The 13608-nt window shown below is 40.7% G+C and overlaps 1 protein-coding gene across 1 annotated transcript; it reads right to left on the reverse strand.

Moving 5' to 3' along the window:
* Nucleotides 1-924: 924 nt before the first annotated feature.
* LOC140888104 (uncharacterized) lies at nucleotides 925-1344 on the reverse strand. Its single transcript, XM_073295786.1, has one exon. It carries the CDS (start codon nucleotides 1342-1344, stop codon nucleotides 925-927), a length of 420 nt encoding a protein of 139 aa, XP_073151887.1.
* Nucleotides 1345-13608: the final 12264 nt, after the last annotated feature.

The following is a 13608-nucleotide window of genomic DNA, read 5'->3' on the forward strand; positions in this document are numbered from 1 at the left end:
AGGCGCGGGCGCGTTTCTTGACAGCGCGGGCGTGCCGTCGCGACTCCTTTTTCTGAAAACTGATCTTTTCTGCATTTTTTCAAAACCACATTGCTTAGGGACGATTCTTCCATCAAAAATACCATTCAAAAACATCAAAATTTCAAAATAACTTGTACCAATACATCAAACATTCAAAGATTTTGAGTCAAAAACCTTCATAACTACTTTTACCCAAAAATCTGATATAATTCATTCAAATCTTTCAAAACTCAATAAACATGAACCGAACACATCAGGAATGCTTCACGTATCATAATCAAGCAACATACTCATAAAATTTTCAAGAAACATGCATAGATCATCAATCAAACACCTAGGGTTTTACCTAAAAAAAAATACATATATTCTTGAATGGGTTTAAAAACAGTAAAAACTTGCCTGAATCGTCTGATTGGGATTAACCTGGACGGCGGAACGATCTAGCCTTGAGAAGTCAAAGAACCCTAGCTTTGATGCAGCATTCGAGTGAGAGAGATTTGAAAGAAAAAAGAGAGATTTGAAAGAAAAGAGAGCGTTCAAAAAAAATGAGAGTTCAGAAAAAAATCTGAACGCTTATTCTTTTTGTGACTAATGGGCTCCAACACGGCCCATTAGTTACATTTAAAATCCTTTAAAATTTGTACTCTCCCAATAAAAATACACTGTATACCTTTAAACTTAATTAAAAAAAATATTTTCTTACTCGTTTCAAGGCTAAACTCGTTCCTGCGACCCAAAATTAATTCCAACATGAAAACTTTAAAATCATACATATTGCATAAAATTTCAGGCATTTAATTTAATCACATAATTAAACATTGCAATTAAACATTCTAAATAACATGCATTAAATCATATAATTTAACCAATTAACCGTGATTAAGCTAGTGGACTTTTTGGACCTTACAACTCTACCCTCCCTAAAAGAATTTTGTCCTTGAAATTCGACTTACCAAACAGTTCAGGATAGCATGCTCGCATATCGTGCTCGGTTTCCCAGGTAGCTTCCTCAACCAACTGGGTGCGCCATAAGACTTTCACCATTGGAATCTCTCTGTTTCTCAACCTACGAATTTGTCTATCTAAGATTTGAACAGGCATCTCCTCGTAGGACAAGTCTGGCATCCAATCCACTGGCTCATGGCGGATAACATGAGAGGGATTTTCCACATACTTCCTTAGCATGGAGATATGGAAGACATTGTGAACACCCTCCAAGTTGGGTGGTAGTGCCACTCGGTAAGCTCGAGCCCCAACCTTTTCTAGGATCTCAAAAAGTCCTATATATTTTGGGCTCAATTTACCCTTTTTCCCGAATCTCATAATACCTTTCCATGGTGACACCTTTAAAAATACATGGTCACCTTTCAAACTCCAAATCTCTACGTCGCTGGTCGGCGTAACTTTTCTGTCGACTTTGAGCTGTCAACATTCTGTCTCTGATCTTGGCTATCACATCTACTGTTTGGGTCACTATTTCCGGTCCCAAAACAACTCTTTCTCCAACTTCGTCCCAGTGTAGGGGAGTTCTACACCTTCTCCCATACAACGCCTCATAAGGAGCCATGCCAATAGTTTCTTGATATCTATTGTTGTAAGTAACTCCAATAAAGGCAATTTCGATTCCCAATTTCCTCCAAAGTCGATCATACAAGCTCTCAACATGTCTTCAAGTATTTGGATCACTCGTTCTGACTGACCATCTGTCTGAGGGTGGAAAGCTATACTGAAAGCTAGCTTCGTTCACAATCCTCTATGTAAACTTCCCCAAAAGTTTGAAGTGAATTTAGGGTCTCTGTCAGATACTATCCTCGCTGGTACTCCATGCAATCTGACAATTTCTCGAATGTACAGCTCTGCATACTGATTCATCGAGAAGTTATTCCTGACTGGAATAAAGTGAGCTGACTTAGTTAACCTGTCAACTATCACCCAAATCGAGTTCATCCTTCGCGTTGAAACTGGCAATCCTACCACGAAATCCATGGTGACATCTTCCCACTTCCATGTGGGTATTGGCATTGGTTTCAGGAGTCCTGCCGATCTCTGATGCTCGATCTTCACCTGCTGGCAAGTCAAACATTCATTCACAAATTTAACAACATCCCTCTTCATTCCTGGCCACCAACTAAAGAAAATTAAACTTGTTTGCCTCTCATCAAATAAAAATAAAATAAAACAAATTTTTTTAAAGCATCTCCCAAGCTAAAACGTTCACACTTATGCATTGCCCGTTGGACCGACCCCGGCCTCTTCTTCATGCCCGGTCACATAATCATCAATGTAAGCATCCACATCATCGTTACCTGCACCATTCAAGTATAGTGAGTCGAAAGACTCAGCAAGAACAGGAAAAAAAAGGATTTTCTATTTTAAAAGAAAAACTTTAACTTAAACTTTCATGCAATAAACATAACTTTGATGTAGCCATAACATAAAAAAATTTGAGGTGATGAAGTATGAGTAGTGTGGTAACCGTCATAACGAGCCATTCATAGTTTCTTGTTGATCAACAAGCATATGGCATTACGCCCGTAAACTTTCATTCCTTGGATAGCCGCTTTGGCGCTCATCCCGAAGTGCATACCCCATATAACCATCTCGTGAGCCATGTTTGGATAGCCGCTCCGGAGCTCATCCCGAAGTGCATACCCCATATAATTACCACAAGACGCATAATTCATCAAAATATTTTTCATGTATCATATCATTCATCTTATCATATCATATCATATCATATCATTTTCATAAACCTCGTAACATGCTCATAAAATTTCTCGTGATGCTACATGTTTAAATTCCTTCAAACATTTCATGAGAAATTAGCTTTCATGAGAAAATCACATAATCATGCAATACATAACTTGACCGATCCACGTGAGGCATTCCGTCCATTTCAGACCTTGAAAACTTTAACATTCTTCATGAACATTCTTAAAAATAATTAAAATACCTTAAAATATCAAAATCATGATTTTTAGGACTCAAAAACTCGTAAAATGGGGTGGGAAGTTCGAGCCTGCGGCGCGGCCGTGCTATCCCTGTAGCGCGGGCATGCCGTCTTGGCGCTGCCACCAGTGCGGGCCCGCGCACAACCAGCGCGGGCGCGCTGCCCGCTCGCAAAAGTGTGGGCGCTCGGCGCGGGAATATATGTATTTTTTTAAGGTAAAACCCTAGGTGTTTGATTGATGATCTATGCATGTTTCTTGAAAATTTTATGAGTATGTTGCTTGATTGTGATATGTGAAGCATTCCTGATGTGTTCGATTCATGTTTATTGAGTTTTGAAAGATTTGAGTGCATTATATCAGATTTTTGGGTAAAAGTAGTTATGAAGGTTTTTGACTCAAAATCTTTGAATGTTTGATGTATTGGTACAAGTTATTTTGAAATTTGATGTTGTTGAATGGTATTTTTGATGGAAAAATCGTACCTAAGCAATGTGGTTTTGAAAAAGTGCAGAAAAGATCTGTTTTCGGAAAAAGGAGTCGCGACGGCGCTCCCGCGCCTGAGTCGCGCAGATCTGCGCACAGGAGGCGCGCCCGCGCTGCCAAGCAGCGCGCCCATGCCAAGCGCCCGCACTTTTGCGAGCGAGCGGCGTGCCCGCATTGGTTGTGTGTGCGGCAGCGCCAAGACAGCGCGCCCGCGCTACAGGGTAGCGCGCCCTTGCCGTAGGCTCGAACTTCCCTCCCCATTTTACGAGTTTTTGAGTCCCAAAAATCATGATTTTGATATTTTATGGTATTTTAATTATTTTTAAGAATGTTCATGAAGAATGTTAAAGTTTTGAGGGTCCGAAACGGACGGAATGCCTCACGTGGATCGGTCAAGTTATGTATTGCATGATTATGTGATTTTCTCATGAAAGCTAATTTCTCATGAAATGATTTGAAGGAATTTAAACATGTAGCATCACGAGAAATTTTATGAGCATGTTACGAGGTTTATGAAAATGATATGATATGATTTGATAAGATGAATGATATGATACATGAAAAATATTTTGATGAATTATGCGTCTTGTGGTGATTATATGGGGTATGCACTTCGGGATGAGCTCCGGAGCGGCTATCCAAACATGGTTCACGGGATGGTTATATGAGGTATGCACTTCGGGATGAGCGCCGAAGCGGCTATCCAAAGAAGGAAAGTTTACGGGCGTAATGCCATATGCTTGTTGATCAACAGGAAACCATGAATGGCTCGTTATGACGGTTACCACACTACTCATACTTCATCACCTCAAATATTTTTTTGTTATGGCTACATCAAAGTTATGTTTATTGCATGAAAGTTTAAGTTAATGTTTTTCTTTTAAAGTAAAAAATCCTTTTTCTGCCTGTTCTTGCTGAGTCTTTCGACTCACTATACTTGAATGGTGTAGGTAACGATGATGTGGATGCTTACATTGATGATTATGTGACCGGGCATGAAGAAGAGGCCGGGGTCGGTCCAACGGGCAATGAATAAATGTGAACGCTTTAGCTTGGGAGATGTTTTAAAAACATTTGTTTTATTTTATTTTTATTTGATGAGAGGCAAACAAGTTTAATTTTCTTTAGTTGTTGGCCATGTTTGGCAAAGATTTTTAGATACTATTTTATTATGTGAAATTTTTATATGCTCCTTTTAATAAAAAAGATGATGCTTCCGCAAAATTTTTATTTTTACCAAATTTAAGCAAGAGCAGAGTAGAGCCCAAGGGGAACAGATTCAACAGTTAATCCAAGCACAAGCGGGAGGACGGAACAACAATCAGCCGCTATTAACTAATCCGATCTTTAAACAGTTTAAGGATCTAGGGCCACAGGAGTTCAAAGGAGGGGCTGATCCCCTTGTAGCCGAGGAATGAGTGCAGTCAGTGGAGACTATTTTTGACTACATGCAGCTCACTGATGCAGACCATGTGAGGTGTGCCATCTTTATGTTCCGTGATGATGCACGGGTTTGGTGGCAGGGAGCCCGTTCTGCTGTGGATATGACTACGTTGACTTGGAATGGATTCAAAGATGTGTTCTATGGAAAATATTTCACTATCAGCACCAGGACTAGACTTGCTAGAGAATTTCTGGAGCTCCGCCAAGGGAGCATGTCCATTGCCGAGTATGTGAAAAAGTTTGAGAGAGGGAGGTACTTTGTGCCCATGATTTCGGGCAATGCTGCAGAGGAGCTGAAGCATTTCACAGAGGGACTGAATGCCACTATTCGACGAGATGTCAGGTTGAGTGGGGCACAAACGTACCGAGCAGCAGTGGATGAGGCTATGTTTTCAGAAAAAGATGGGAATGATATTATCAAAGAATCGCAAGAGAAGAGGATTAGTTACCAAGGAAGAGAGCAGCAAGGGTCTAGTCAGAAGAGGACGTATCAAGCTCCAGCTCAAAGGAGACCGCAACAGCAGCAGCGCCAAAACCCCAATCAGGCGCGACCTCAAGGACAGAATCAACCGAACGCCAACGCTCCAAGGCCGGCGAATGCACCTATCTGCCAGAAGTGTGGGAAGTCACACTCCGGTCAATGCATGCTTGAGACCAATACTTGTTTTCTCTGCAAGAGGACAGGGCATTTTGCCAAAGACTGCCCACAGTGAAAGGAGCCTGTCAAGGGAAGAGTGTTTGCTATGACTCATGATCAGGTTGACCCAGATTCTGCAATTGTCTCAGGTATGATTCGTATTGCTGATTTACCTGCATTCGTGTTGATAGATACAGGAGCTACGCACTCTTTTATGTCTGTTAGTTTTATGATGAAATTGAGGGTCTTGTCGGATGAATCTATTTCGGAATTTTGTGTGTCGTTACCCTCAGGAGAAGAACTAAAAAGTAGTAGTGTGGTAAGAAATTGCAATGTTCAAATGCAGTGTCTAGTTTTGTGTGCAGATTTTATTGTTTTGAAAATGGTGGAATTTGATGCAATTCTTGGGATGGACTGGTTGACTCGGCATGAGGCTATTATTGACTGCAAACGGAAAACTGTCTCTATGATAGATCAGAATGGGAAATCGTTGGTATTCCGCACTACGTCTAAGAAGAGTGCACCAGGTATGATTTCTGCAGGAACAGCCTGGAAATTATTGAGTAATGGGTGTATAGAATTTCTTGCGAGTCTAATTGGTGATCTGGAGGTACAGCGACCGAAACTTGTGAAAGAGTGGGTGCCCAGTGAGCCAACTTGTGGCTATGGGCTTTGATGACTCTTTGTACAAACGATCTTTTGTTTAATATAATTTACACTTTTATTAATGGCAATGACTTTATCTTTCTTCATATTGTTATATTGTGATATACTATTGTTGTTTTGATAAAGACCTTGAATATACTATAGTGTATGTAAGATGTGGTAGAACATGGGGATGTCTATCATGAAATACATCTTATAGTCACTGTATATTCTAAACTGTTCCTAGTCGATTGAGCCGTCCGATAATAAGGATAAGGATCGCTCGAGTTTGAGACTAGCATTTGCGATGCGGAGTACCACGTTTCATTGGTAGGGAACATGGAGATGTTCGAAGCATGCAAATGGATATTCATAGGATGAATAATCGAACTACCCTATTCGGACTTTCCAAGTGGTTATCACTTATCGAGTGGATAAAGTCCGCGGTTTTGGTTGTACACCATTAGTCCTTACTACTTGAAACATCATGGAGACTCTATATGCTAGTACTGTGCTTTGACTCGTTTACCGACTCTATGGGGGTCATCAGGTGTCGGGATTGGGTACAGTTACAACACATATAGGAGTCGATGCATTGTTGTCAAGGATTCACCACATACTTGCGAGTGTGGATATCCTATGCGATCTGAGGAGATATTAGTGTGACGAATCTCTGGCCAGAGTACTTGATGTGATTTAAGAAATGGTTTCTTAGTAGCACATGCAATGTCACTAATTTGATCTTCAAGATGTATTGCATAGTTATCGAATCTTGAGCGACTCTCGATATACCAATGGTTGTTGATTCGATCGGGATATATGGATGAAGGGACCGTACTGTACGCTAACCAAAATCTACTGGTTCTTGTAGGCACTATCAGTGATACCTAGGGAATCATGGGGCGATGTTGCTAGGCGCTTTACCATGATTCGTTGGGCAAGTCGGAAATCGTTGTTCCGAGTCACAAGGAGTTGTGAGCCCACGGCTAGCTGTATCCCTGAACCATTGAGGGTCACACAGTGTAATGGAGTTTTAATCCCCGTTGAGATAGTTAAATTTAAAGAGTTAAATTTAATGAATAAAGAAGTTGGACTTCTTAAATAAGAGTAAGGGAGTAGGATTTCCTAAAATGACATAGGGATGTATATTTTTGGAAACCACTGAATTGAGATTCAGGAAAATTTATCTTGACTTTAAAATGTGCAGAAATGGTTTCTGTGCATATTGGTAAAATCGGTTTATCAATCGGAGTCACGATGAATTTTATATTAATTTCTGAACGTGCGGGCTTTGCTTGTCGGGCCTCAACTTATGACTAATGGGCCCTAAGGTGTTAGTGGCCTGCATTATAAATAAGTTATTGCAGTACAGAAATTACACACAACAGGTCATAATTTGAGACAGGTTTTTCGAAAACCCTAGCCTCCTCTCTCTCAAATCGGCCGCCCCCCTTCCCTTCTCTGCGTGAGAAATTCCGGTCTGTGATTTTGAATTGCAGTCTGGAATAGCGAATCAAATTCGTTTATTCTCTTTGTAGAAAACTTCTGATAGATTTTCTAGTGCAATCTATCAGAGGGATTAAACCTCCATTCGTGGACCTGATTGAAGGAAAGCTTGTTCATCAGTTCCAGGGAGATACAAGAAGCGCAGAGAAATCTGTGTGGTGTCCAATAATCTCGCTTCGAGATTGAAGGTAAAATTTAATAATAGTTATTTAATTTTACACACACAAATAATTTAATCGTTAAACGGTTGATACCCACACTATGGAATTGTTCCATAATAAAATTTTTAAACTTCCGCTGCACCGGGTATCAATCGTGATTGATCTGAACGCCAGTTTTTTCCAACAGTGGTATCAGAGCCAGGTTGCTCAGATCAAACGATTAAATTAATCGATTGTACAAAAATTTTTGAGTCTTGGTTTTTTTTAAAACAAAATAAATATTTTAAATAAAAAAATTTTTTTTTCGGGCAAAACCTGGGCAGCGATTGGATCGCTGCCCGGTGGGGCAGCGACGGTCGCTGCCCCGGGCGGCGCACGGCGCCGCCCAAAGGGGGCGCACAGCGCCGCCCACGGCGGCGCACGTCGCCGCCCAGGGGCAGCGCTCGGCGCTGCCCAGCGCAGGGAAGCGCTCGGCGCTGCCCAGGGCGGCGCACGGCGCCGCCCAAGGGCGACGCTCGGCGCCGCCCAGGGCAGCGCACGGAGCCGCCCAGGGGCGGCGCCAGGCGCCGCTAGGGCAGCGATTGTCGCTGCCCTAAAGGGGCAGCCGGGCTGCCCCGGCCCGCGCCCACGGGTGCGGGCCAGCCCGGGAGTGTCCTGGGCGGCCCGCGGGAAAAATTATTTTTTTATTTAAATTAATTTTAATGTGTTAAAATTTTATTTTTGGTCCGGTCAAAAATTGTTTTTGATTGGTTCACGAGGCATCAGATCGAATTGCTCGAGTCCGAAAATTTTAAAATTGATTTTTGGATAAATTTGAATTTTTGGAAAATTTTAATATTTTATCCTTAAATTGAATTTTGAAATCAATTATTTTTGGTACAATTGATGATAAGATTTGATCTTATGTATATATTAAGTAAAATATGATTTTATCTATAAAATTAGATTCTGTAGATAAAATATGATTTTATTTAATAAAAGGTAAAATATGATTTTATATGTAAAATATGATTTTATATATAAAATATGATTTTATCCTGTTTAAATTTAAATTGCCATATGCATGATATCCAATAAATTAATTTTGAATTAAATGTTATTGGATAAGGATGATCGATTGCCATGACCAATTTTGTAGGTGTATGTTAGGAATTTACATTTGTTTTATTGTTGTTGGTTTTATTAATGGGCCTGGTTTATGGCCCAATATGAATGTCATATGTAATAAAAGTGGGCTTGGTTTATGGCCCGTTCCCACCCCTAAAATGTATCCCCTACTTGTCATTGCTATTTATTGTAAATAAATTAGATTTAGTGGGAGATCAAGATTTGAAGATGGTGGGCCCAGCAGACAATAAAGACGAAGAAATGTAAATTGGAAGCTAATGTAATAGGATTGCATTGCATACTGCATATTACCTAGGATTGGACTAAGACTCGTGATTGGCAACCACGAGTCAATTAGAAATGGAATCGATCATCCTATATATAATATATGATATTATGATTGTATGCATGTTTTAGACATAATTGCATGAATCCGGCAAGCATACAATAAATTGAAAAATGATGAGACAAATTTTCATAATTAAAAATCCCTCATTTTAAATATGATTTAAAATTGATATCAAGATAAATAAAGGAAATTTAAATTTGTTTAAATGTTCCTACCTTCCATCAACGGTCAATGTATGTGATGCTACCCGCGGATACGGTCCGGCTCATATTATTGGGGGGCCCGTCCGTCGGAAAGCTGTACATTGGATCGACACATGTTGTAAGTTGGGTGGAACTCCCATGGGATCGGCTCATATTATTGGGGGATCCACATGGCAACCGTCCATCACAACTTAATATTGATGGGTCATCTTGACATGTCACTATAAACGGCGTCATATTATTGGGCCCTTATTGGACATGAGGTAAATACATGGGGGTTGCTTTGGAAGCAATTGGGCTCTACCTTTTGAGAATTATGGTTGGCTGATATTATTCGGGACCATAAGTTTGTCAATTGGACTCCATGTTCTCACTAAGGAAAAAGTTTCCCGTTTTCACTAGAGGGTAGTGAAATCGTTAAAATAGTGGGAGTGAGATTCATAACATTAAATTCGCCTATTTTATGTCTTAGTAAATTGCTTAAACAATCATTGATATATGTCTGTTTTTCTTTTCAGTATTTCATACAATGAATTCGCGTAATCCATTATTCTCGATCCTCGAACAAAACAAGTTGACTGGCGCAAACTATACGGAATGGTTCCGGAAGTTGAAGATTGTCTTGACTTCGGAGAAGATGCTCTACGTGTTAGAGAAATCACCTCCGAAGGAAGCACCAGCTGACGTAAGTCCGGAGGAATTGGCCAAACTTGATGCATGGTGGGACCATGACATCAAGACCAAATGCTATATGCAAGCCTCGATGTCTGATGAACTCCAGAGGCGATTTGAGGACACCGTGAATGCTGCTGACATTCACGCTCAACTCAAGGAACTTTTTGGGGCTCAATCGAGGGCTGAAAGGTTCGCTACTGTTAAGGAGCTAATGACGTGTCGCATGCGTGAAGGGACTTCGGTCCGTGATCATGGGGTACGAGTGATTTGGCTCATACAGAAGTTAGCAACTCTTGATTTGGTGTTGGAGCATGAACTCAACGTGGATTTACTGCTTCTGTCTCTTCCTTCTTCGTTTGACGGATTTGTGGTAAATTTTAATATGAACAAGATAGAAGCCACCCTTGAAGAGATGGTCAATATGCTTGTGACATATGAATCCACACTAAAGAAGGATAAACCAGCTTTCTTGGTGGGCTCCTCATCTTCTGCTAAGAAGGGGCCAAGTACGAAGGGTAAGAAACGTTCTGCCCCACCCAAGAAAGTCGAACCCGAGAAGAAGCACAAGACAAAGGCTTCAAACAATGGAAAATCCAAGGATGTTTGCCATTACTGCAAGAAGCCTGGTCATTGGAAGCGCAACTGCAAGGAATATCTAGAGCAGTTGGGAACTGCAAAGGGTATGTTCTATATTGAAATAAACATTTCACTTAATACTACTTCTTGGGTATTGGATACCGGATGTGGATCTCACATTTGCAATGATTTGCAGGTGATGACAAGAAGTCGCAGGCTTAGAATGGGTGAGACCCAGCTGAGGCTCGGGAATGGTTCCAGAGTTGAAGCTACAGCCATTGGAGATGTTTGTTTAATTTTGCAGAACGGTTTTAAGTTATTTTTAAGAGATGTTTTATTTGTTCCGGATTTAATTAAAAACATTATTTCTGTTTCTATGCTAGATAGAGATGGTTATTCTTGCAATTTTGTGAATGAGATTTGCAATATTTACAAGAATGAATGTTTGATTGGAAATGGACAACTTGAAAACGATCTATACAACTTAAAACTGAAAGACGTTCCAATAAATTATATTGATAAACCGGCAACAATAAACAAAAGGAAAATCGATAGTCAAAACCCGGCGAACCTTTGGCATGCTAGGCTAGGTCATATTTCCTCAAGGAGGATGAACAAGCTAGTGGGAGAGGGCATGTTTGATATGTCTGATATTAACTCTCTACCTGCTTGTGAATCCTGTCTAAAAGGGAAAATGACTAAATCTCCTTTTAAGGGGAAGCCTGAGCGTAGTCAAAATCTGTTGGATTTGATCCATACAGATGTTTGTGGACCATTTAGAGTTGGGACTCAATATGGCCACACCTACTTCATTACCTTTACTGACGATTATTCAAGGTATGGGTATTTATATTTAATGAAATATAAGTCTGAAGCATTTGAAAAGTTCAAAGAATTCAAGGCTGAAGTAGAAAACAAGCTAGGTAAAAGTATTAAAGCACTTCGATCGGATCGAGGTGGAGAATACTTAAGTACCGAGTTTTTGGACTATCTAAAAGAGAATGGGATTCTCTCTCAGTGGACTCCTCCTATGACACCACAGCTGAATGGTGTATCGGAGCGTCGTAATCGAACTTTGTTGGACATGGTTCGATCCATGATGAGCTTCACTGAGCTTCCACCTTCGTTTTGGGGCTATGCGCTTGAAACGGCGGTATTGTTGTTGAACAACGTCCACACTAAAGCAGTGGAAAAAACACCATACGAGTTATGGAATGGCAAAGCTCCTAAGTATTCGTACTTGAGGATTTGGGGATGTCCTGCTTACGTGAAGCGGACAGTGGGAGATAAGTTGGATAGTCGATCCAGCTTATGTTATTTTGTAGGGTATCCGAAGAATTCAATCGGATATTATTTCTATTATCCTGCTGAAACAAAGGTGTTTGTTTCTAGGAATGCCACCTTCTTGGAGAAGGAGTTCTTATTGGATAAGAAAGGCGAGATGATGGAACTCGAAGAAGTTCGAGAAGAACCCGAAATACAAAATAACGATCCTACGCCTCAGGAATCATTACTGGACACGCCTGAACCTAGAAGATCCGAGAGGACTTCTAGACCTCCTGTTCGATATGGTCTTCTTCTTGAAGGGGATCAAGATGAACCCGACATTGGATGTGATCCAAGAAACTTCAAGGAAGCAATTTCTGATGCGGATTCAAATTTATGGCTTGAAGCTATGCAGTCTGAATTGGATTCAATGCATACAAACCAAGTTTGGTCTTTAGTAGATCCTCCTGATGGAATTGTTCCAATAGGGTGTAAATGGATCTACAAGAGAAAGCTTGGTCCTGATGGTAAGGTATTGACCTACAAGGCGCGATTGGTGGCGAAAGGTTACACTCAAAGACAAGGAGTTGACTATGATGAAACCTTTTCACCAGTTGCAATGTTCAAGTCCATAAGAATCCTTATTGCCATAGCTGCATGGTATGACTATGAGATATGGCAAATGGATGTGAAGACTGCTTTTCTTAATGGAGACATTAAGGAAGAAATCTATATGAAGCAGCCAGAGGGGTTCACATCCATGGGAAGCGAGCATAAGGTATGCAAGCTTCAGAGATCAATTTATGGTCTAAAACAAGCATCAAGAAGTTGGAACCAGAAATTTGATGAAACAATAAAAGATTTTGGTTTCATCAAGAACCCGGAGGAACCGTGCGTGTACAAGAAAGTAGTTAAGGATTCTGTGACATTCTTAGTACTTTATGTTGATGACATCCTACTCATTGGGAATGATGTAGGGATGTTGCAGTCAACAAAGATATGGTTATCAGGCAGATTCTCAATGAAGGATTTGGGTGAGGCATCCTACATTCTTGGGATACAGATCTATAGAGATAGATCTAAGAGAATGATAGGACTCACTAAATCAACCTACATCGACACCATATTGAAACGGTTTTCAATGGATGGGTCCAAGAGAGGACATCTACCCATGTGTCATGGAGTTTCTTTATCCAAGTCTATATGTCACAAGACTGATGCAGAGATAGAGAATATGACACATGTACCATATGCGTCAGCTATAGGTAGTATCATGTATGGGATGATATCTACCAGACCGGATGTAGCATTTGCTCTGAGTTTCACGAGCAGATATCAGGCTAATCCTGGTCAAATGCATTGGAAAGCCGTGAAGGACATTCTTAAGTACTTACGAAGGACTAAGAATATGTTCATGGTATATGGAGGACGAGATCTGAAATTGGAAGGCTATACCGACTCTAGCTTCCAAAGTGACGTGGATGACTCGAAGTCAACCTCTGGATTTGTGTTCATGCTCAATGGCGGTGCTGTCTCTTGGAAGAGTTCCAAGCAGGACACCACAGCGGATTCCACCACTGAGGCT

The sequence above is a fragment of the Henckelia pumila genome, chromosome 3 (assembly GCF_033568475.1).
Source record: "Henckelia pumila isolate YLH828 chromosome 3, ASM3356847v2, whole genome shotgun sequence".
NCBI classification, from domain to species: domain Eukaryota; kingdom Viridiplantae; phylum Streptophyta; class Magnoliopsida; order Lamiales; family Gesneriaceae; genus Henckelia; species Henckelia pumila.

Excerpts from the sequence above, each read along its gene's own strand:
- LOC140888104 (XM_073295786.1), bottom strand. The coding sequence starts at position 1,344 with ATGAGATTCGGGAAAAAGGGTAAATTGAGCCCAAAATATATAGGACTT.